The following is a 26,528-nucleotide window of genomic DNA, read 5'->3' as shown; positions in this document are numbered from 1 at the left end:
GTGAATAAAAAAGGACTATGCAACAATGCCATGGAACTTGTGCCTCTTGAAACCCAAATTGAAACAGTTTGTCAAGAAACACCTGTCTACAACGATGTAGCCTCAGACTATGCTAATGAAAGAAAAAATGAAAAAGCAAAGGAAAATTCGGAAGCAATTCCAACAATTGACAGAACTGCATCTGGCTACTTCATCAATTTCGATAACTTGTCTGAAGATCCAAGCGAACCTGAAAAAAGCCAGCAACAAAAACCTTCAAAGACAAATTAATTGAACTCTTTCAGCAATTCAAAGAAACATATCTGATTTCTCCATGGATTGAATTTTAGATTGTGTTAGGTGTACTTTTCCTCCTGCTTTGGCTCATCATGGTACTTTGTTTGGGAAAATTCATTGAGGGAAAATACAGTACAATGGACACAGCAAGCCAGAACATCAACTTGGTCCTAAAGCCACACCATTCATCTCACATAGAGAAAAGAGAACTATCATCAGTGAATGTCACAGCCATTCCAATACCCGGTGGGGTAGCTTGGGACAAAACGGATTACGAAATCTATGGCCCGGTTGAACTCTTGAAATATCCACATCAGTTCAAGGTTTCTTTAAGTGACTTTGTAAAACCAAGCACATTCTCTGATGATTGGGACTTTGAAAGTATAAATAATATGATGTCAGATTTAGTTATGTCAGCAAAATTTACAGAACATGATTACTTACAAGGTTCGTCGAATTATGAGCAAATGTACTGCTATAACCACTTTGCACATCACTATTTACATAAATCTGCTCAACCTAGAAATGTTTTAAAGTATAATCAATGGGAACATTGTGCAACTCCACCAAAAGGCAGTTCGAAAACATTTTATGAGAAATTCCCATACTTCTCAGGGTTTAACACAAGTGATGCAGAAACGTTTTATTTTAAACTGTTAAATAAGACAGGCATAAAAACAATGCTGACAAATACTAAATTGATTTACTCTGAAACATTTTATGAAAAAATGATTACATTTGGTTTTGATTTCTGGAAAAATAACATTGAAACGAAAACCATCTGGGGTACAAAAAATTGGCAAGTCCAAGGTTTAGAAGCATTATTTAGAGCCTGCATGATCCCAGAACAAATAATATTCTTGAATGACACCATTCAACAGACTACTTGTCTTGGCCTAGCTAAGATTAAAGACTTAAACAAACCGTCTATTCCAAAGCCAATACGTGATAGTAATACCACTACAGATGTTGAGATAGACGTACACCATATTTTACACCAAAACAGAACACATCCTGATTGGAAAAAATGGTTGATCTGGCCAATTGACACAAATAACTGTCAAGATAGATTCCTGAACAAAATACAGGGGTTCAAATTGACCAGACCAGACCCTAGATACTCCCAGAGACAACATCCAGGGATAGTTACAACATACAGTGTAGGGAAACTATGCCTTGAATGGCTACAAACATCCACACTGGCTGAAATTAAGCAACACTTGACTTTAATTAAAGACGGTGCTGACTTGCGTGATTTCTTAATGGGACCACGCAAACAGCGTCAAAAACGTTTCATAGCGGCCGGTATATACGCTGCGTACAACGAAGCTTGGAAAGTAACTCAAATTGAGACAGCAGAGAAAATACGAGAAATTTATCGTATTAATTTGGAAAAATTACTTTCTGTTGTGGACAATGGATTAATGACTCTGTCCTCCAGAATATATTCACTGGACAGTATTGTATCATCTGCTATCGATATAATAGATCAGGACTTACTAATGTTACAACACAGTCAGTCCCAATTACGTTCTATTGTACAGCTAGGCTGGACGTTGCGAAATCTGCGTTCAGGATACGTGCCATGGCGTTTGATAAACACAACGTCATTATTCTCTATCTTTAACCTTTCTGATAAACAAATCAGTTTGGCACAAAAAGGAGCAGACTATACGATTCTGAGAATTGAAAAACTTGAGAGATTACCGTTGACAATGTCAGAAAGAACTGTCATTGAATGGATAATACACGGAATAATCACAATTCCGATAACAACTTTCCAATTTAAAAATTGCCAAGAGTATATACCAGCAGGCCAGTATGAAAGGTTGGGTAAAGGGTACATTAAGTCATCATGGAAATTACCTTACACACACACATGTTATATTGACAAGAAACAGAATGTATTTCTTAGTGGTAACAATTGTAAACGATCACTAAGCAGTATACTTCTGTGCCAAGGTATTAATTTGCATGGGCCTGTGATGGGACTTCAAATAACCTTTCATGCCACCAGCACGGCACACCTGCAACACAGATAGAGCCATTCTTTAGACAAATTTCTAACGAGAGTTACGTTCTAATAACGGACCACAGCTGTTGTGGCATGGTGCCAGGGAAAGCCTATCTCGTAAGCGTTAGTTCCATGGTCACTTGCTGTATGCAAGTATTGTATCCAAACGGCTCTCCACATATGAAGGCGACGATTTGGCCTTCTTTGAATATCTCTTATATACGAATTGATACTTTAAGCAGAATGAAGTCTGTTCTATTACAGACAACCGTGCCTTTTACGTCATCAAAAGAAACGTATGATCTGCAAGTTGCAAGGACAACAGCAGAGATACATACACTTTTATCAACTAATTGCCCCGTGCATTTCGTAGAAATGCTAAGCCAAATTCTAAATATGTCAGATACCAGTGGCATCGCACATGTATTTAAGACAATTTTTTCGGGACTGTTAACACCCTTTGAAACAGTTCTGGGCATTGTAGGAGAGTAGGGTCTGCTATCCTATGGTCACCCCTAATTTTTGCTTTTTGCTTCACTGGTTTATGACTTAATGTGGCTGTGGGCCTGCTAATCAGACCCAAAGCCTGCTGTTCTCTCTCTAAATTAATGCCAATGCACTCTAGGTGTATTACGAATTGGCACTGGTTCACCTTATAGGCCCCTGTAACAGTGTACCATAGGTACCCAGGGCATAGGTGTATCCAAGGCCTACCAGGGGCTGCAGCATGTATTGTGCCACCCCTGGCCTGGCCTCCATATTTGACACAACTGGCTGATCACTCAGCTGGGGTAAGTTGGTGTAATCACCTCTTACTGAGATATAGTAACCCTATATCTAACCTTAACTCGACACATGTTAACCTATAAGCCACTCCTATGGAAGGCCTCTGTAATCCTGGAGGCAGAGTGCGTGGTTTCATGTGAGATGGTGCTCTAGCATGAGCTGAGCCCATCTGCAGCTGTCGGGAACAACTCCCTAAGCTGTTCCGGGATATTGCCATACCATATACTCTTAAGTGCATTATAATCCTCGTGGTTATATGCTAACTTTGGTTTGGCTTTATCAAAACATGTCGAGTAAGGTGTCATACGATTTGGAATACTATCCCCTCGACAGTTCTGTCGACAGGGATAGCATTCCACCCTCCTAGAAGGACACGACATGTACATAACCTGAACCCCGGTTAAAGTTAACCAGAGCCTCAGCATCAGAAAATGGATGCTGCCACCACAGACACAAGTCTGACCTCCTGCTGCTGGGAGTCCTTCCAGCGAGGGAGGCTTGGACAAAGGGTTTCCTGCCTTGGGAGGTGCGAGCACCACCCCAGACAGGATTTTGTGTATTGAGTAGGACAGGGCTGAATAGAATCAGACATGCCCGGGGCACACAAGGTGTCCTCGTGCATAAGCCAGTCCAAACCGGTGCTGGGGCTTTCCAGCCCCAGTCCTGGCGCGGAGCTGGACAAAGGAAAGGGGGTGTAACCGCCCCCTTCCTAGTCCCACCCAGAGGAGGGACCTAGCAGGTGATCCACCCCTCAGATTGGGAATAAGAGTGGGAGCAGTGCCATAGCACCTCAGATCATCCTGAATCAACTTGAAACTAAGAAGACGACTGGACTTCGACATTCTGCTGCACAGAAGACTGAAGAGCATCTCCCTTGTGGCCTAGGAGTGGCCACCCTGTGAACACAGGCACCATCCAGCAACTCGACATCTGCTTTGCCGCCGCCTCCTGCCGGAGCCCGAGCCCAGAGCCTGACGAGACCCAGACTCCCTGACTTCTCACAGCCCGATCCATAGTCCCTGCAAAGAAGGGACCCGTGGAGTCACCGAGAGACGTGGGACCAGACATCTTGAAAGACCCCCGAGAAGCTGACTGCGCAGCACCAGAGGCATCCTCAATGCTGTGCTTTGGGGATTGAGAAGCCCCACAACCGAGCAGCCCTTGCACTGAAGATCAGCCCCCCAGCATCTCCACGATCTGCGTGGAGCCCTTTTGCATCGTGCCACTCGACGCGCCATCCCGGCCACTTGCCACGTGGTCAGCGGCCATCTTGGCGACGAAACCTACAATTTACACTGCGGGTCTGGTTGCTCCAGACTTGCCCTCGCTCCTGTAAAACGGAGCACCCGCTCTGACCTTGCTGGTCCGAGTGATAAGCTTTTTCCACTTCCTGCGTGGCTTGCATTAGCCAAGGCCTGTTTGCTCCAATCAAGTTGCCGACACCGCCATCAGCTAGAGCCTTCGTGGCACAGCTCGTGATCGACTCCTGGACGTCCTCGACCTCTTCGCATCCACGTGGCTGAGGAGACAAGCTGCACCTCATCGCCTGTTTGCACCCGACATCGCCTGGTTCCATCCTGGTTCCACGGTAGTCACTGGCTAGTGACTTTGAACATTGTCCCCTCTGCTTTCAGGTCTTCACCACTTCAGATCCACCCTTGGATCCACCGGAACTCTTCTCGTCTCGACGCCTGCAGCATCTTCAGCTCCAAGCACCATCGACCTGCGTGACGAAACCTGACACTACTTCGCACCTGTGCACCCGCTTCCTGTGGGTGAGGTAACTCAGCAACGCCGGTGTTCCTACACTGGTACACACCTCTAGTGCCTAGGTCTTAGGTCTAAAGTTTTGTCCTTCTAGGTCAGCCGGAAGGTTCCTTAATCACTAACTTTGAAACTTTTACGCACCATTGACTTAACATTGGTATATGCGTGCACTTTCCGCACTGCACCCGAGTCCCGCGGGCCTTTCCCGACTTCTTCACTGTAAGTCCCGAACAGCTCCAGCGATTCCCAAGGCCCTAGGCCTACTTCCTTTCAGCTAGGTGGTTCTTATACCACTATTTTAGTATATGGTTTAGGTGGCCCCTAGGGCTCATCCATATTGTGCAACTTTTGTATAAACTGTGTTTTGTCTTAACGCATTTGCTTCTGTGCTCATAAAGAGTATAGGGGATTTTGTAGTGAATAAATATATAGGATAGTTGGTCTATAAGGTTGACTTACAACCAATCATCATAAGGGTTGCTTGGCATGGTACAAGGTGATCACTAGTACTAGTGAGCATCATATATCAGGCCAACTTCTCACAGGCATCTTTCCCAATTTTGTCCATTCTGTCTTTGGCGGTCTACCACTACTTTTGGGACTCGTAGCAGGAATTTTATTTTTGATCCTTCTGCTCCGATAGGGCAAGCCAAATCGCAGACAAGACTCCAGCAATGATGGAAGAAACGATCCTAGCTATACACTATCGGGACTGCATAACTAAAGTCCTTGGATTAGCCCGGCTAAGAGATCTGAATATGACCTGGTTTCTTTCATTCAGACCAATCTGGTAAAATTGCATCTTACCTGTGCTTCAGTGTATGCTATGCGGAGAAGAATGCCTGTTGGACAACTGTCTTACACTACAATCAGCAGTACCAATGGATATCGATACTTTGCTAAATCCAGTAACGGCTCATGCATCGTGTTGTCCCCAGCGGTTACCAATCCTGATGACGGCATTCGTTTAGACTGGTGGCAGTGAAGTACGAGATGAAAGCAACATCACCCAGGTACGACCTTCTGTGAGCATTGCTGATCCTGACATCGATGATAGCAATCATTCTCACGACTGCACTGTTGCGGCATTTTCAAACTTAGTCGAACTCTCACCTGAAGCTGTAGACTGCTTTTTTGCACATCTGTCTGAAATGATGTTCTCCCCTGAACAGAAAGAATAACTTTTTAAGCAACGAGCACACAGCGTTCCCCTGAACTCTGAATTCGGCCTTCAGCTTTGATAAACAAAAGCTACTGAAAACATTTGGAACTATTTTCTCCCCTGAAAACGAAATTATTTTTTTTCAACTTCCAAAATATTTACATTTTTTTCTGGCACATGTACTCTGCTTAAAGTAGAACTATTCTTAAAGAACAGAGCTTCTATTTTTAGGAACTCTAGAGACAATATATTACCTCAGCCTCTAGCACATTTACAGCAACTGTATTTATATGTGATGGAATGGTCTCGACCTTCTTTTCTGTATTAAGAGCCATTTCATGTGTAATTTTCGCAAATCGTTCAGCTAATATATATGCATCCTTTTTTTCTGAATGATTAAACTGCTTAATAAGCGTACAGTACCAATAATCTTTCATATATTTTGCATACACCATTTCAAATGCAAAAAATTTATTTTGGGGTGGGTTGGAATACACATGCACCTTTAAATGTTTACTATTGCTTAGTTTTAGTAATGATGGACATTAGATCGTGGAGTGGGTATTGTGTTTTTATCTACGAACCTGAATCAATATTGCTATTTTATGCCCTTGTACGGCTATAATCAATAATATCCCTATAATGGCATAAGAATCAGATCCATATTTAAGTAAATAGCCCTTGCAGTCCAAAGCACGGCAGAAGCTACTTCCTTGGATTCCTAGAAAGCACAACGAGTTCTTTCGACAAACCAAGCCTCCAGCATCCTGGAAAATCCCCATTTGCTTTTGTTTTGATTTGTCATAGAACTCCTGCGAGCACTGTAAGAACGGCCAGTTCTTAGTGACATCTTTATTGACGTCTTATGTCCAACCTTACGTCAAACCCGGCACCTTTCAGGTATAAATATACCAATGTTGCCTTAAGCAAACATACCGTGGTGGTTTTGGAGCAGAGCAGCTATCTACGTGCCCGAGAGCCCAGCTGATGCGAGAGCCCGCGGACGCTGCCCCTCGTCTTTGACGCGCTGAGAAAGACGCTGTCTTTTTCTCCAGCCGAGAAAATCCAGCTCTGGCGTTTCCAGCCTACCCTTGCGGGTTGCTGGAATATCGAGTCCTGAGGAAAGAGATACCAGACCTCCCACATTCTATTACCAAGGTACGGAGCTGACTAAACCCTTAAAGAGAATTCTTGAGTCAGATTCTTGGCAAAACCAACTTAACTTAAACTGCTACTTACTTACTCCTTCCCACGTTTTAGGCTTAGGTCAGGTACACCGGGGTAGGCGTATTTAGAAGCACCAGTTGAGTACGTTAGTCAATGTATATATGTATGTATAGATTTTATCCATTTTAAGTATCTTATGGCTAAGAAACCATATCAATGCTTTTACAGTATTATTTCATAATACTCCTTTTACTGTACGCACTTTACTTTACATTAAGTATTGCAATTGTGGCAATTCATTTCTCTTGCATGAGAAGGAAGACTGCTCAATAAATTATACCTTTTATTGAAAACGCCCGTCTCTCTCTTCAATGCACTCTGGTGAAACTAAGTACGCACATTTGACTGAGTGAAATAGCTGTCTATTGTTTTCACACGACTCTAGAGATACACTCTTATTCTGAGGGAACAAAGTTCTCATATTATATGGTTGTCAGAAGCTAATCCCTTCTTGTCTATCCAGGGAGGTTAAACTCCTCCTCGTTTATTCGAGAAAGTTTCTAGTGACCTCTGAGCTAGCTAGCAAACCTTAAGTCTAATATAGTCAGTAGAGACCTAGTCGACCTCAGTCCTACGTCTACACTGCTTAATATATTATTCCAATGCGCAGGGCCTATTGGGAATATAGGAACTACACTACACTTTGTTGCGGACATTGGGCTGCCCAGTAGGATTCACATCCCTCATCACCTTATTGTATACCCAGCCAACTGCGCACATCAGAGTAAATGGCACAATAACAGGACCAATTAATATAACATGCGGCACTAGACAAGGTTGCCAGCTATCACCGCTTCTTTTCATTATAGCAATGGATCCCCTGGTGAGACAGCTGTAAAGAAACCATCTTCACAGGGGCCTACAGTTTAAAACAGGCTCCTTATTAATAACGCTCTATGCGTATGATAATATACTGTATGTCAGGCACCCTGCTGATAGCTTGGAGCCACTGTTGCATGCTTTGGGAAGCAAAAATCTGAAATCATTCCTCTTGCAGAGGTGAGAGATCATACGTGTAAGGGGTTCCCACTGACTTGGTGTGAGTCAGATACACAATACTTGGGGATCACCTTCCATAGCAACAAAGAGCAAATATTGTGACTTAACTATACAATTATACTACTTAGTGGTGCAATGCAGCTATGCGCTGCACTGGTACCATCCAGATGCATGCATACCGTACCCTAAGCTGGACATAGACTTGGCGTCTCCAGTGAGGTTGCGGGCCCTCCTGCCGGCTGAACTGCTACAGAACAGGGTGGACATCCAGACTGTATCCCCCACTTGCTGGGCCTGGAAGATACTATTTTGAATGACGGAGCACAATGCTATATACATCAGCATTTCCCTTAGTGGAAAACCCATGGTTACCAATTACAAGAGAGCCATTAGTGACGCGCACTCTAAGGCAGTATGCTCTACATACGTTAGTGTATGTTTTCCCAGAGGCTACATTTTCTCACAAACCGAAGACGTCTGCTTTGAAGGTGCCCCCCACCTCAACCACTTTGCACTGGTCAGGCTCCAGAATGCACTCAGGAGTAGAATACCGACATACCCACTGGAGCGGACAACTTCACACCTCTGACGCTGCTTATTACAAACGGAGATAGACTGGTCTCGAAAACTGTATCATACGAGTGGGGACCTAATGCCCACAAGGGATCCAAGCTGAGGGCTGCATGGGAGGCAGACCAGGGATACTCACGTACATACTGACCATGGTTAGGTGGAGAGTGTTTTGACAGTCCTTCAGCAAAGTATATAGTGACCACTCTGGGTTGTGGCCTGTTGCATGAGCTATAGCAAGAATTGTGTTCACGGTGAACATGTATGCATTGGCTTCGCAATTGGCTTCGAGCCACCAAGGAAAGACGAAGATGTGTGCATCTTGAGTGATCTCAGGTAGTGTGCCATTAGTTTGGCCTTTGGAACAGAACCAATATTGGTTTACGGGACTTGCAGCAGTCAGTGAGAGATGAGGATTTTCTCGATCTGATGGATGGTCAATACCACTGTCACTTCTGGATACTTGTAATAGTCATCAATGACAGCTAGGAGGTGTTTACCATCTGGAATATAACCTTTGCTAATGCTGGATGAGATGGAATGTCCTGGGTGACGACAGGAGGCAGTGAATAAGTTGTCCTTTCTGCTGGACATGCAAAGCATACTTTTGTCAAGATCTCGGTTATCTAGCTGCTAAAATCAGACTTTACTCCTCATCTGGCCTCGTTCTTCACTACACCCTGAGTTGGTGACCCGTACACACAAGACGGAGCACATGATTGGTGAAAGAGGTTGGGATGACTAGATGGGGGCCTCTTAGAAATAATCCACCAGGGGATACCTTGAGTACTTCTTTATATTGTTATGGTGACAGACTCTGGCAGGGCTCTGGTGTGCCACCGCCGTACTCCAAGAGTCCTGGAGCACCTCTTAGGTTGCCGGATGATGGCTGTCATCAGGTGTGGTAGTTATGTCAATATTAGACATCAAAACTGGTAAAGGTCTGGACCCTTCTACCACTAGAAAGAAATATTCTTCATTCACTCACACAGACTCAACCTCAGTATCAGTTGTTGGCTGAGGGCGTTGAATTAGTAGATGATGCAGGTTTGGGACCCTTGTCAGTAGACAACAGCCAAGGAATACTCCCAGAGCTGCAGAATCCATTTCTTTGTTTCTGGTCAGGATTGTGGTAATGATCCTTGAAAGACAGTGATTTGAGATTGGTTAAAAAATAAATACTTTATTTCAAAGAAATACATTCTTACAGAAATATTGCACATTACCCAGTTCTTAAGTAAACAATCCCAAATGTCATAAAATTTGTGCACAGCACTCAAATGGATCAATTTGACTGACACATGACTGTGCTAATAGCTGTCTAAACACTTATAATTTGAGATGCTAAAAGACAGCAGGTGATAGACAACCCAAAGTCCCACATATATTAGGAACACATTAAAAAAGACAAAAGATGCTGAATTAACTATTAACAAGCATTTCATTTTGCTCCGGTACAACTTTGTAAAATAAAGTGCATCGTGCATAGCAGCTTATCATTATCATGTGGGTTCTCTTAATCAATCTTGTTAACAGATTGAATTGTCACTAGGCCTTGCCACATCACCCTCTTGACGCAAACATGACTCAGTTAGATCTTAGAAACAGTTCAGCACATATTAAAAACATTTTAAGAGAAGGATAATAAATAAATGCCCAACAGCTGGCTACACATTACTTGCCAGGTCAAAACATCACTCTGCCAGCTTAAGGGAGAGCCATTCATCTTAGAATACTAAGAGAAAGAAGACCTCACCTAAGATGTTATCATTTTTCGCTTGTATTGACTGGTGGCTCTGGCTACATACTGTTATCTAAGATCACACAGCAATTTTAAGCCCATTTCGCTCTAAATATCCCGTATGTTTTGGATAAAGGTCGGAGAATGTTTTTTCCTTGCCTCAAGGAAGAGTGCACAATCCATCAATAGGTGGATTACTGAATATTTCCTACCCTGCTTACAGGGGCCATGGCACGTGTCTAGCCTGATATTCGCCAACCCGGATCGATTCCTACCCTCAGCCGCAAAATTTAGTTCTGTAAAGACTTATCCGGAATTGCATAGAAATACAAAAAGAAATCCATCTTCTCCTGCACAGCTAAAAAGGGGCTAACTGAACTCTTCACTTTGTTATAGTAAAAGGTCCTCTTTCCAACTGGAATCAATTGCACATTGTCTTAGGGTGCTCTTTATATGACTAAATTGAGCTACTGTCTCGCCCTCAGTGCGTAAATCAGGAACTTCCAAGCGCTCTAACATTTCAATCACAGAGTTCCTCCTAGTCGGGAAGGTAAGATTAGTACTGCATTTTCTCCTAAGCGACCCCGCTTTTAATCAAAAAGTAGAAGCGCAAAGCTCTGGCGTCAACCAGCGTACTCCAAGCTACTGTCCTCAACTCCCTTCTGATGGCTTATATCATAGCATTTTTCGGTAAATCTAGTAGCGATTTCAATGAATTACCTTCTAAGCCATCCTAAGCAACCCGCCTATCCATTGCCAACATCTCTGCACCATATAGAGCTTGAGGTATTAATTTGCATTGTACAACATTACCTAGTGGCTCAAAAGGTATAGCTACTAAATTTAAAGTTGAACTTCTTCAGGTCGTTCATTTCAGCTGAAAGTACAAGTCTCCGGGAAGCCTCATGTTTATTCCACCTCAGCTGATTAGAAAATGCCATGCACAGATACTTATACTCCCAAACCTGCTCATTACCTAGGAACAAAGCAAAATTATCTTTCTAGAAAAAAACAAGATTTTTGGATTAGCAACATTTATCATCAGTTTGTTTTCCAGGCATTAAGCATTCAGGACTTTTAATTTCTTTGGAGTCCTATAGGCGCTAGGTCCTTCAGCACCAGATCATCTGAATACATTAGGCAGCTGGTAGGCCTGCCCCCAATCTTTGGAGAGTAACTGTGCGTCTTTGTAACACCTGGGGAGGTCTGCAATGAACAGACTAAACAGCAGGGTGCTAAAATGCACCCCTGCCGTACTCTATTCTCAACCAGGATTTTCCTCTATCGGCTTCCTTGTCCATCCAGATCAACTTGGACCCAATATTCACTGTTAATTTTCTTCATAAGGATTAACAATTCTCCAGATATATTCCATTGCTGAAGTTTTTGCCATCGTGTATCTCGGTCCACCCTGTTGAATGCCATTTAGAAGTCAACGAAGCAGCAGCAAAGCCTACCTACCAACTTAATTGACTTCCTTGCGACTCCTCACAGCATGAAGCAGCGGTCCATCATAGAATGCTTCGGCCTGAGGCCTCCTTGCTATACCGGAATCAGTCCCAAGCCAAACGCCCAAGCGGTAAGATGTTTTAACAAGGTTTGAACATAAAGTTTGGACAGAATATTGAGAAGAGAAATCAAACTAGGATTACCAGGCTGATCTAATTTGACTTTTTAGGTCTCGCTATTCGATGCGCATGTGCATCGAGCTTGCGAGCATATAGGGCTTTAACCAGAGTTAAACTAACTGGGCGATTTGGTGCTGTGCCCGTGGCTTTTAGGTCAATGCGCAAGCGCATTGACCTAAAATGCGCGTGCACATCACCAAATCGCTGTCTGTTCCCTCTCCCCGCTCCGCCTCCTCCCCTGCCCGCCGTGTCGCATTTCTCCTCCCCCCTCCCCTTCTCTCTCTTCCCTCCGTCTTGTTTATTTATTTTTTTACCCGCTCCGCCCCCTCCCCTGCCCGCCGTGTCGCATTTCTCCTCCCCCCTCCCCTTCTCTCTCTTCCCTCCGTCTTGTTTATTTATTTTTTTACCCGCTCCGCCCCCTCCCCTGCCCGCCGTGTCGCATTTCTCCTCAACCCTCCCCTTCTCTCTCTTCCCTCCGTCCATTGTTCACCTACTCTCACACAATCTGCTTATTTCCACCCCAGTGGTTTTTGTAGTCTTGACTGTTCATCTCATCCCTCTCTCTCACACGCTCCTGTGTGGGCTGTGGGCACATCAGGACAGGTCTGTGAGGGGCGTGCACACTGCACTATAGGTGCACTATCATCCATTGCCAGCTCAGACATATGGAATGTCTCCAGCCGTGAATTCACCTCTTTGACATGTTGGGTGCACTTCTTTTCGTACAGCCCTGTTGAGGCTTCAGTAGGTTTGGTCTGAACACGTCACGGGCAGCATGCCAGGGTGCAACGATCATTATAGCTGTACGTCGCGCACAATGTCTGACCGCCCCAGGAATCGGGTGTGTACGCCTCTTTGTGTTCTCTGCACTCAGTTCTGGCTCATGTTGCGCTGTATGTTGCAAACTGTTTCAGTTGTGCAGAGGCTGTGTTCTTTCGGTGCATTCGCCTTTTTCCTTGTGTTTTTCAGTTGCGTACTGCTCTGTGTGTAGTCTTTGCATTTGATGCACGCTGGTTTGGTTTTGTATGGGCTGTGTGTTCTTTATGTGCACACTGCACTGGCTTAGTGCCCCGTCTTTGCATTTGATGCACGCTGGTTTTGTTTTGTATGGGCTGTGTGTTCTTTAGGTGCACGCTGACCTGGCTCTGTCTTTACCGTCTTTGCATTTGATTTGCTCTAGTTTTGTATTGGCTGTGTGGTGTTTAGGTGTATGCTTATTTATCCCTGTGTGCATTTGTGCATGCTGCTTTAGCGGTGTACTTGCTCTGAAACAGGGTGCAGCAAAAGCAGTTTTTCATAAGCTGTGTGTTCTTTAGGTTGGAGCGTCCTAAATTTTAGAATGACAACCATTGCGACTCACCTAGGTTTAATGGACATGCGGTGTGCCCCCCCCCCATGTCATTTTTTCTAATACTGCTACATTTATTATTAAATAGCAATATCGAAAATCTAATTGCTTGCATATGCTGGGACTTTTTCAACTCGACTAAACTGGCGCACGATCCACCTGTGGGTCACACAACCCACTGTTTGGGAAATGCTGGTTTGGCTGCATGCTGCTTAATCCCTGTGTACTTTGATGCACACTGCTCGTGTTATGTGTACTGTCGGAACTATTAATGCATGCTGCTTCAGTTGTGCATAGGCTGTGTGTTCTTTAGGTGCACGGTGCTCATGTTCTGTGTGAACCGTCTCTGCATTTGATACATGCTGTTTCGGTTTTGTATGGGCTGTGTTTGTTTTTGGTGCACGCTGCTCTGACTGTGTGCACTGTCCACCACCTCCACCATCATCTCCACCATCACCTCCACATCCACCACGACATCCACCACCACCACCACATCCACATCCACCACCACCGCATCCACCACCACCGCATGCACCACCACCGCATGCACCACCACCACCACACCCACCACCACTTCATCCACCACCACATCCACTACAACCACCACCCCATCCACCGCATCCATCACCGCATCCACCACCGCATCCACCACCGCATCCACCACCACATCCACCATCACCACCAAATCCACCATCACATCCACCACCACATCCACCATCACCTCCACATCCACCATGAAATCCACCGCCACATCCACCACCACCACCGCCACATCCACCACCACCACCACATCCACCACCACCACCACATCCACCACCACGACCACATCCACCACCACTTTCACCGCATCCACCACCACCACATCCACCACCAGGTGCAAATGCAATGTTCTTGGATTTTCGTCACAATAAAATACACTGAACATAATCTTCACAAAATTAAATTACAAACCTTTAAGCTATTGCCATTTATAAATTACAATACATTTTATTTAAGTATTAATTATTTACAAAATTAAAAGCCATTGTTATTTGCAATATCAATACATCTAAGTCACGTAAAGACAACACACATTGCATTACAAATGCTATAGGTGTCACATTTGCGAAAGTTAAAACTATTGACATTGTAACTGACAAAGCTATTACTTTTGCTATTTTCAAAACTAACACATAAATAAAAAAAAGTGTCATTTACAATACCAATTGCTCAAACTTTCCTAATGCGAGACCTATTGCATTTCCAATGCTTGTTTATGAATGGGCTTTACTATTGCTCCCTTTCAAGAGTCTGGGAAGATGCCTGCTAGTGATACCCATTGGGCCTGTTAGTGTTACCCATTGGGCCTGTTAGTGTTACCCATCAAAAGGTGTGGCTGTACATGTAAAGTCAAAAAAGTGTCTACATCTACCGTCAACTGCTATTGTTTTGCTCTCAAATTGTGATTATGTCTGTTCAGTGAGTTTGAGTGCACAGCTGTGGTAGGCCGTCCATTCTCCACGATTGCAAGAGAACTGCACAGAGACCTGAGGGGTTGGTGTCTATGGAGAGTTCAATTTGGAAGTATTGAAGTATTGAAGAGTGTAATCTGCTAATGGAGTTCATTTGGTTGCTTTAAGCCTTAAGGGCTTGCTGTGGCTCACTTGTCCACTCCTAGGCATGTCAGATTTGAGATCTCTTAGTGGTTCGCTGAAAGTGGTACTGTTTTCCGAATGAACAGCCACAGTATATGACCATGCTAAGGAAGCTGCATACTTCAAATACTGAAGACAACTGGAGTAGCTGATTTGAAGGCTTGCATAGCGGATGATAGTAAAAGATCCCAGCAGATCTTTCCACTTCTCTCTCCTTCCACTATGCCAGCTCAGGACCACAATTATACAAAAAATCTGAGTGGACACTCAATGCAATAACCAGCTAAGCATACATACTAGTCATAAGAAATATCATGAAAGGAGCTGGAGAAGTAGTCAAAGCTTCCAGCACACCACACTGCTATGTTCCATAACACAATAACTGCTGCTGTGGTCCTTACTCACAACATGATGGAAACAATTCCCCATTTTATCACAAAACAAGAACGCACTTTCAACCACACACCCTACGTGGCACAGCTTGATACACATCACATGTAGTTAAGCACTTAAAAGCCTCGCGTAGGGGTAGTAAACGCTAAAAAAAAAAATGCTTCAATGCAATACGTAGTCTGGCAACGGCCACTTTATAAAATATATACATACACGCACAGCTATGTTTCGTAATTAAGCAAGTATTCGCAAATCTATTGAATGCCGTACACTATGTTAATATCAGAAGAATGCTAGGATTAATCAACACAAACTATCTCCTACTATCTGATGCCTAGTGGTCATTGACTTGCCTTTCGAAGGACGAACGTATAACTATTACCCTAAATTCAAAGAGAGAAACCTTTACTTGTATTGAGAGTTGTTTTTTATCACTCTTAGAGTTGCCTCCACTTCTAAAACGGAGCCGGTGAGCTATCTAAAATAAGCAATCGTCCACAGTGATATATATATGTTAAGAAAGGGAACCGAGGGTCGTACTCTGAAGTTTCCACCAATCGGAGCTCGGTAGTCAACTATGCTCATGCCCTGTAGATTGAAGAGTCCAATCAGACTTTCTCAGCGTGTTAAATTGTCAAGTATAGCCATCCAATGTTTCGAGACGCTGCTTCTACACTAGGGCGTCTTTTGCACTGATTGGCTAATAGTCACCGCAGCTCGTCCAATCGGAAGCTCTCCATTATGAATATTGAATTTCAGATTCCTGGGCGTGGAATGACGCAGCGGGTTTTCTTTTCGTACACTTTTATGCGAGAACCTCCCAAGTTCTAATATACGAATATTTATATACGAATGTGTAACCGAAAGAGAAGTGTCATCAACGCGAGTCACGAGCGCTGACGTCCAGAGTCGTGAGTAAAGTGTGTAAGAGGGAAGCGTGCTTAACTGGATCCGCTCACGTACTTCAGCCGACGAACAGGAATACTCCGGTGTGTTACCGACAGGCGAAACGGGATTGATGCAGCACACTTAAACACCGAGGCTAGATCTGAAAGGGGGGCAGCAGCTGGCGGTTCTCGGTGGGTTTTAAGATGCCGCAGCCCAAGTCTCGAAAGGTCGCCATTCTGGGATACCGCTCTGTGGGTGAGTACAGCGCGCGCGTGGCCACAACACGGGAGGACGGGTTGGTTGGAGTCGGCTTATGACGCAAGACGTGGCTGCGAGGCTGATTGTGACGTAAGTAGGTGACCGTGAGGTGTATTGCGACATTAAGGTGGCCCCGCGGCCGATTCTAGTGCAGTTTGATGGGCGCGAGATGTGTCCTGGCACACAGTGAAGCAGCTCCACATTCGATTGACAGTTCACGCCCGGCTGAGGTGGCGCCGGCGGTTTAGGTGCCCGAGTGGTTCCAGCTGTCAGCGGTGCCTCTTCCTGTATGCTGCCTCGATTTGCCTTTTCTATACATGTTAGTTTGCAAACGGCATCAGCATGTTTTAGCCACTCACGAGTTTTCATCGACACGCGCTGCCATAGTGTCTTATTAAAACGACACGTAAATGCTCCTTCGCGTAGAGATGGCCCTCAGTGAGGGGTGCGTGTCCCACTACTCGGGTACATATGTAAACGTCAGGTTTTGGGCTACAACACAGTAGCGTGCAGCTTCTCACTGACTTCGCGTACCGGCCATCGCTCCTCACTTGCAGCCAGTCAGCCACCATTTTGCTTATTTCTTCGAAAGGAGCATTGCTAGAGCATATCAGCAAAATGTGAATGACATGAAATATGGGTATTTTTCGCATCGGGATTGCCTATTAACCCCCAAAGTTGGCGTTTGTCCAGTTGTGAAGCACATATGTCCTTATAACATAGTACTTACAGTTATATCCTTCAAAAAAGCGTTATTTCTTTTCCCTTTATATCTTTTTACTCCGGTAACGTTAATTGTATGGTGTCCCTAGGCACCACGCCTATGTGATATGTTCGTGTTTAATGTGCATTGACAATGTACTCGTAGAAACAAATATATGCACATAGCTATTAAGTTTTTACTTTATTACTCATAAAGACAATGTCTGTTGAAAAGAAGGAGCTATTTGGCCACAATGCTTTTCTTTGTAATTTGCTGACATGGACTGCTTATTTTTAACTGCCCTTGGGGATTAAACCGTAAAATATGCACTATTTGGCAAATATTCCTTTTTCTAAAATCATTATTCTAAATTTGGTGTAAATACTTCAGTTCACATGTACAGTTGGGGGACACAGGACTCTAAAGTCAAGCATATACTTTGTAAATGTAACATGCATAATATGGTCTACATTTTGTCTCCTTGATATTTGCTATTATAGTTCTATACCTTTCTTTGATGCAATGTATTACTATTTTAAATAGTAGAGTAGCTATCTACAACTAAGGTTTCCGATTATACAAATCAGTTTATAGAAGTATATGGTATTTCTATAGCGAAAACTTAGCTAAAAGGCAGCAAAGACCAGCATACAGTCACATTTCTTTTCCCTTTATATCTCTTCACTCAGGTAACATTAATTGTATTGTGTAGCTAGGCACCACGCCTATATGGTATATTCGGGTTTAATGCGCATTAAATATATACTGGAAGAAACAAGTATATTATTTATACACTCGCACACCTATTACGTTTTTACCATATAACTCATATCGACAATACCAGTTGAAAAGCAGTTTGACCAAATGGCAGTTTTGTACTTTGGCAACATAAACTGTTTGTTTTCAACTGTACTTGGGGATTAACTCCTACCATGTTGTATTTATTCCTTCCCTAAAATACCCTTATTCTAAATTTGGTATAAATACTTCAGCTCACCTGTACAGTTGGGGACATGGGACTCCAAAGTCCAGCATATACTTTGTAAATGTAACATGCTTTCTTGACATTTGCTAATATAATATAGTTCTATACGCTTACTTGATGTGATGTATTAAGATCTTAAATAGTAGAGTCACAATCTACAACTAAGGCTTCCCATTGTACAAATCTGTTAAGTATATGGTATTTCTAGAGCACAAACCTAGCAAAATGGCAGCAAAGCACTGTACACGGTCAAATATTACCATAAAGTTAGTAAGAAATAGAGGAGGCTGGGTTGGGGACTGTAAATGTAATGTGATGTAGTGCTCTTTAAGAGGGTAGTCTTCAACCCCTTTTCGAGATTGGATAAGCATTGGGGCGGTCCTGATGGACCCGCTATGGGGCTGGGAGGCACCTATTGTGCCCTCCAAACATCCCTACACCATGTGGTGCCTACCAAACGGCGCAGGGTTGTTGAAAACCTCTATTTTTCAGTGGCAGTTTGTGCTGCATGCCTTTTCCATTTACCGCACAAGCTGCCATTAGGATATGGATGTTTTCGACCGCCCCTATATGGTTGGTCGGTCCCAGACCACAACGGTGTCCAATATCGTAATTGGGCCCTAAAGTTTACTCATCCTTATTTTTTGTTTTTTAAAAACTTTCACACCAAACAAACAAAAAGAAACTTTTAATATGAATACATAATTAAACGTCTTCAACAAGGAAAAATGTAATACTAGAATAATTTCTGCCAACAGATCATGAACCTCGGGCTCCTTCCGGAACCTCTGAGATCTGCCTACTGTAGCAGGGATTCTGCTCCTACACAGAACTGTGTATAGAGACTTAGGACCACAGTGAATTAGGATGTACCAAAACCCACCTTAGTACCCAAACCCCCTACCAGACTAGCAATCTGTGACTCATTGGTTCTTCATCCTATAGCAAAAACACCAATGATTAGTCTCCCCAGGACATGCAACTTAGGTTACCCCAGGTAAGGTGGCTAACAAGAGCTCTCTTTCGTTACGGTCTTACACCTGCCCAAAACTAGGAGTAAATAGAGACACGTGCACGTTTTAAATGTGTATTTCTAAAGCCGTGTTCTTGTGCGCATTACCTTGGATAATACAAGCAAACATATTATCAGAAACAAGGTTGTCAGCATTGTTACTATTCCATAAAATACAAAGGGAGAAAGCATCTTATATTGCTAACGGGAAACAGGTTTAAAATGTACCTATATTTCACCCTCCCTAGTTAGTGAGTTAGTTTATAACTAATGAAGATCTCATAGGATTACTTGGGCGGCCCCATACCTCTGGTACTCCGCAGTAGTGGATCACATCGAGTTCTGCACAAGCTGTCAGGATACAAATGTTCTCCAACTGTGTCTGATCATACCTGCACAGTGCATTATTAAACGCGCCAGTATCGGATGTGGCCACAGCTGCATATGTGTTATGACTAGAATGTGCGAGGATCATTCCGAATAACAGACAGTGTCCAAGATAACCTTGACACTCGGCTGTCCATTTGCAGGCTAAACTAGCGAGGCAGTTTAGAAATGTAGCATAACAAGCTATTCTCATCTGAAGCAAAATACTCAGCCATCTCTAAACAATATTGCAAGTGCGTGTCGTGTGCAAAGCAGAGCAGGAAAGCAAAAATGGTGTTTAAGCTTCTAATAAACCCATGCTAACTTAACACTGTGTGAATGTAAGGCTCTTCCTCACTACACCCTCCCTTGATCGAAGCACGTGATATAAACGTTGGCGATTTAGGAACGCAGAGACCAAGCCTGAAAAGCAGAGTCAAGTTCAAATGTGCCAAAAAAATATATAATTATTCGCTGTCTGATAGAAAGCAGTAGCTAAGAAAGCAGTAGCTAAAAAAGAGAGAATAGGTATATGAATAAAGTGTCTCATTCCAACAGCGTATAAGCACAGTATGTTGCAACAGCCTCCAATAGGAAGTCCTTGTCCTCATCTGAAAACATTTCAGCCAACTAATAGTAGGAATGAACACACATGTTACTCAACGATTGGAGCCCCTAGTCCCATCAGAGGAAAACTCGGATCATCTTCAATATAATTGCGTGCCAAGAAGTCATGCGCCGCTGCAAAAACATTCTAACGCCCCATTATTCCATGTATCGCTGACACAGCCATAATCCCGCCGCCAGAACAGAGCAAGTCATGAACCACTAAGGGGCTCATCAGCTGGTCATAATCCGCGTTGGGAGACACCATACCGCAGAGCCACAAATCCAGGGCCCAGTCAAAATCGCAGCTCAGGCAATGGAAGACGGGCTGAACGCATGTGAAAAAGGAGAATCAAAACGATAATCCATAAGCTGCACTCAATGTCGCTAGAGGCAGCGTTCCATAGTAACTAAACATTCGGTCGCGGAGCAGCAATAGCCGGGACATAGCGTCGGGTGCTTCAGGATGTGCATCCATTTTTAAGCAAACAAAGCAAGAGCATCACACCAGCAACTAATGTGAGCATTCATTGAAATCCACCAAAGAGGCTGGAAAAAATTGAATGAAAAAATGCGGGGAACACATCAAAAATAGTTTGAAAAGAAGTCACAAGGCCACTGCTCATGACTTTAAAAAAGTGTGCTATCCCCGTAGTCGAGGACGCATTAAAGGTAGTGTGAATTAACTCCCCAAAATGCAAGGGCAGGTCAGTATTTAATAACACATGCACTTCAGCGCGGGTATTTGCCACGTGAAGGACAAATTTTTCTCTAGCTGATGTAAAAGCGACCTCTTTTTGAGACAATAGCGCTCTACAACGACTCATTTGGTTTAACTCTGCTTTCAAGGTCGGAATCGGCGGCCAGATGGGAACATCCAGTTTCCCATGCAGAGGATAAAACAGAACATTTTTACAGCAAAGTACACGCTCAGTGACCATAACCACATAAGCAATACCGGACAACATCCCACAACAATCCGCATTATTTAACAGTAAATAACTCCCGTTTGCCAGTAAAGTGAACGTTGGTATGATAGCAGGTGTCGGAGTGCCTTTCAAAGTACAGGCCAAATTAGGGGCCTCCTGATTACAAGAGCCATGCAATTGTATGTGTCTATACATTAAAGAGTGATCTGGCACTGTTGTGCAATCCTCACCATTCAAATCTTTTCCCTCCCTCAGACACCTATAGGTAAATGGTAATGACCAAGCTTCATGGAGATAAGTGCTGCCTAAGGGTTCATATCTGCCTATAGCATAGCACTTCATGCAAGCTTTAAATTTAAACAGGCTGAAAGGTAACGTTATCATTCAGTGGATAAGCCACACAGCAGAATTTGTCGTGGCCACAGAAAATGGCAAGAGTTCAAGTTTTTCAATATGCAACATAGAAAACGTGGCATCTTTCATCAACATGAATGGCTGTTTGTCAGTCAAATTAAAAGGTGCAAATAACGATGACATATTCATGTAATCCCAAGGAACTCGTCCTGCCTTTAACGTTTGTAATGTCCAAGCAAACTGCATTATAGAACGCAATTGATTTTGACCATGGAACAAAACAGAAACACCGTCTTGCACTATATCGACAACAGACAATACAATATTATCTAAAGTGTAAATGCAGGAAGAAAGGGTATTAATGCTATTATCTACAACAGCAAGCACCTTTTTCTAAATTAGCTTGATCTATAGCTCTCAACCTCGAAGCAGCTTCAATCTGGGACAGTTTCCAAACCTCTTTGTAAATAGCGTATACCCATCTTTTGGATCTGCCAGTTGCAGGGCCTTTAATAAAGTCATTCAGGTCAAAATCGTCAGTCAGTTTAGACAGGTGAAATTTAACTGACGCTAAAGTGGAGTGTTTGTACCAAGTCTGACATAGCTTACCCACAGAATAAGTAGTGACCGAATGGTCACTCACAAAACGGGGATCCACCCTAACCTGTGTGTAGCCACGGGCCAAACCCAGAAACCGATGCTGGCAGGAATCAGCACTTTTGTGCCACAACAACCAACCCTCAGGATCCAAACTAGAGATGTTAAAGGAAGAATTCAGCATTAACACTTGCAATTCTCTAATGGTTATTTTAGAGTAATTATCCCAGCCGGGATACTCTTCCAACTCCGGAAAAGAAGGTGCATTTAATTTTTGGGGAGTCCCCAATCCAAAGCAGGTGGTTTAAATAGTCGAATTCAAAAACAGCATATGATTCGGGATGAGACATGCATGATGCAAAGCCTCTGTGCCCTGCACTTGCCAGCTTTTAGAACCCCAAGCAGATTTAAGATCAATAGCATCTTTCCACAACTCATAGCCCCCTAGAGCCAATTGGTCAAGAAAGGACTTGGAATATAATGATTTGGTGTGGGACAGTCTAACTTTGGAAGACGACTTTTCGGTCATCTTAAAATAAAATGCATTAGGTTTTGTTTGATTGAAATCAGTAAAATATGTGAATCTCCTTAAAAGAGATTTGGAGCTCCCTTCTATAGGAGCTGGGCAGTGTTCCCATTGGGTATAATTCACCATATTCCTTCTTGTGTTCGCCTTGTGCAGGTAGTGATTTCCAAAGTGTTGGTAACAATACAAGTCCCCATAGTTAGCAGAATTCAATTATAAATCTTCAGCATCAAAGGCAGCATAATATTTCAAATCTGAAAACGAAGCCTGAACATCCCAATCATCAGCATGTATATTCTGCTTAATTACATGCCCCATGGAAACCCTCAGTACATTTGGGACATTAATGACTACAGTCGGACCATGAATCTGGAACTTCACTGCATCCCAAACAATTCCATCTAAAACTGGCCAAGCAGTGATGTTAACATGCTCCAAGTCTCTCTTGATGCGGTGGGACGATAAGTAGGGTGCCAATGTTCCATTAATTGGTCGAATAACTAATCGTTTCTCAACGTATTGGCCATTCACCAAACGAAAGAAAAAAATTACAAATCCAATTGACATAAACAAAAAAATTGAAAAAAGTACCAACCAAAACAAAAAAATTGAAAAAAGTACTAACCAAATGTAAGTCCAAGGAGGAATTAAAAAATGTATTCTGAACCATGTTGCAAAAACTGAAACCTTTGAAGGTGACTTTGATGTGGAAGAGTTGGTGTCAAAGGAAAATCTGGACTCATTTGCCAACCTAGTTTCTAAATCAGTGGTACAAAGGGGGGTGGTGATGGACGGAGCGTCTGAATCAATCAAACACTCTCACCAGTCAAAAGATCTCGGTTTAATCCATCACCGTTCTTTAGCCCACTCTGCCACCCCAGTTCAGACATGGCTATATGCAAATCAGTCTGACCCTGTGCCTCATGGGAACAGTCCAGCCCAAACTGCTAAGCCATGTCTTCCCTGGACCGGAAACAAGCTTCCGAGGACCGGTTTCTGGCATTCCAACCGTCTTCAGCCCGGCTTGCTTGAATCCAGTGGCAAAGTGAGCAAGGGACTCACGTCTGAGCATACCCTGCCACACTTATGGCGGCCAAAAGCGGTACAAAAGGGGGTGGTGATGGACGGAGCATCTGAATCAATCAAACACTCTCACCCAGTCATAAGATCTCGGTTTAATCCATCACCGTTCTTTAGCCCACTCTGCCACCCCAGTTCAAACATGGCTATATGCAAATCAGTCTGACCCTGTGCCTCATGGGAACAGTCAAGTTCAAAAATTTGTATAGCGCACTACTCACCCAGAGGGTCTCAAGGCGCTTGGGGGGGGGTACTTTACTTATCGAATATCCAAGTTTTTAGTTGCTTTCTGAAGGAGAGGTGGTTCTGCGTAAGGCGTAGGTGGGTGGGGAGAGAATTCCAGGTTTTGGCCGCTAAGTAGGAGAATGATCTTCCCCTCCCATGGTGGATCTATGGATGCGCGGAATTGCGGCGAGGGCTTGATTGGACGATCGTAGTTGGCGGGTGGGGGTGTAAAAAGACAGGCGCGTGTTGAGGCATTTGGGTCCTAGGTCGTAGAGGGCTTTGTGTGCGTGGGTGAGGAGACGGAATGTTATTCTCTTGTTGACGGGGAGCCAGTGGAGGTCTTTCAGGTGACCGGAAATGTGAGCTTGGCGGGGTATGTCTAGTATGAGTCTGGCTGAGGCGTTTTGGATGCGTTGGAGTTTTTTCTGTAGTTTGGCTGTGGTTCCGGCGTAAAGGGTGTTTCCGTAATCCAGTCGGCTTGTGACCAGTGCGTGGGTGACCGTTTTTCTTGTTTCGGTGGGGATCCAACGGAAGATTTTTTTGAGCATGCGTAGGATGTTGAAGCATGATGATGAGACTGCGTTGACTTGTCTGGTCATCGAGAGGGAGGAGTCTAGGATGAAGCCCAGGTTACATGCGTGGTCCATAGGTATGGGTTCGGTTCCCAGGGCCGGTGGCCACCATGAGTCGTCCCAAGCAGAGGGGGATGAACCTAAGATAAGGACTTCCGTTTTGTCAGAGTTCAGTTTTAAACGGCTATTCTTCATCCACTCGGCTACTTCTTTCATTCCTTCGTGTAAGTTGGTTTTGGCGGTGTTTGGGTCTTTGGTGAGGGAGAGGATCAGCTGGGTGTCGTCTGCGTATGAGATGATGTTGAGGTTTTGTTGGCGCGCGATGGATGCGAGGGGACTCATGTATACGTTAAAGAGGGTGGGACTGAGTGAAGATCCTTGTGGTACGCCACAGATGACTTCGGAGGCCTCTGATCTAAAAGGGGGGAGGCGGACTCTCTGGGTTCTTCCGGCGAGGAACGAGATGATCCAGTCCAATGCTTTTCCTTGTATTCTGATGTTGCTGAGGCGTTGTATGAGGGTGCTATGACAGACTGTGTCGAAGGCTGCTGAGAGGTCAAGTAGGATGAGGGCGACTGTTTCTCCGTTGTCCAGTAGTGTTCGAATGTCGTCAGTTGCTGCGATGAGGGCGGTTTCGGTGCTGTGTTTGGCTCGGAAGCCGGACTGTGACGGGTCGAGGGATTTGTTGGATTCGAGGAAGGTGGCGAGCTGACTGACGGCTTTCTCAATGACTTTTGCAGGGAATGGGAGGAGCGAGATGGGGCGGTAGTTCTTAAGTTCAGTGGGGTCTGCTGTGGGTTTCTTCAGAAGGGCGCTGAGTTTGGCATGTTTCCAGCTTTCCGGGAAGGTAGCGGAGTTGAGGGAGCAGTTGATGACGTCTCGGAGATGGGGTGCGATAATGGAGTCTGCTTTGTTGAAAATGTGGTGGGGACATGGGTCGGTTGGCGATCCTGAGTGGATGGAGTTCATCAGGCGGATGGTGTCTTCAGTGGTGATTGGGTTCCAGGCGCAAATGTTGTTAGAGGGGGGTTTTGGTTCGGAGGTGGGTAGAGTGGACTGGTCTCCGGACTGGTTTTCAAAGCGGTTATGTATGTCGGTGATTTTGTTGTGGCAGAATGAGGCTAGGGAGTCGCAGAGGTCTTGGGAGGGAGTGATGTCGTTGGTGCCGGCGGTAGGGTTGGTAAATTCTTTGACGATGTTGAATAGTTCCTTGCTGTTGTGGGCGTTGTTGTCAAGTCAATCCTTGAATGCTGATTTCTTGGTGGATCGGATTAGTTGGTGGTGTTTGTGGGTGGCATTCTTGAAGGTGCCAGGTTGTCAGTGGTTGGGTTTTTTCTCCAGGCTTTTCTTGAGGGTGCGACAGAACTTCTTGGATTTCTTAAGGTCATCGTTGAACCAGGGGGAATTTTTGCTACCTTGCTTGATTTGATGGTTTTTCAAGGGTGCTAGTTCGTCAGCGCTGTGGGTGATCCATTGTGTGAGGTTGGTGGCTGCTTGGTTTGGGTCTGATGATTTGGCAGGAGGGTTTTGGTGAAGCGATGTGAAGAGCTGGTCGATGGTAATTTTGTTCCAGTTTCTTCGGGGAATTGGGTGTGGGTGGTGGTCTTTTTGTAGTTGAAGTGAACGCAGCTGTGGTCCGTCCAATGGAGAGCTGTGGTGTGGCTGAAGGAGATGTGCTTGCTGGAGGTGAAGATTGGGTCGAGCGTGTGCCCGGGATAGTGGGTGGGGGGTATAAACAAGTTGTTCAAGTCCGAGGTTGGCCAGGTTGGCCAGAAGGGTGGTGGTGTTGCTGTCGTTTTTCTTTTCCAGGTGGAAGTTGAGGTCTCCCAGTAGAATGTAGTCCTCGGAGGAGAGGGCGTGTGGGCTGATGAAGTCAGTGATG

At 44.3% G+C, this 26,528-nt stretch overlaps 1 protein-coding gene across 1 annotated transcript in view; it reads left to right on the top strand.

Annotated features, from left to right (window-relative positions):
• The first annotated feature begins 16,283 nt into the window (after positions 1-16,283).
• RHEB (Ras homolog, mTORC1 binding) overlaps positions 16,284-26,528 on the top strand; it is a 302,445-nt gene continuing 292,200 nt past the window's right edge. The window contains exon 1 of the mRNA XM_086941465.1: positions 16,284-16,688. Coding sequence (XP_086797591.1) covers positions 16,637-16,688 — 52 coding nt within the window. The 5' untranslated portion in view covers positions 16,284-16,636. The remainder of the gene's footprint in view (positions 16,689-26,528) is intronic.

Source organism: Lissotriton vulgaris, chromosome 10 (genome assembly GCF_964263255.1).
Source record: "Lissotriton vulgaris chromosome 10, aLisVul1.2, whole genome shotgun sequence".
Classification (NCBI taxonomy): Eukaryota; Metazoa; Chordata; class Amphibia; order Caudata; family Salamandridae; genus Lissotriton; species Lissotriton vulgaris.
This window is presented reverse-complemented; position numbering and strand designations above follow the sequence as displayed.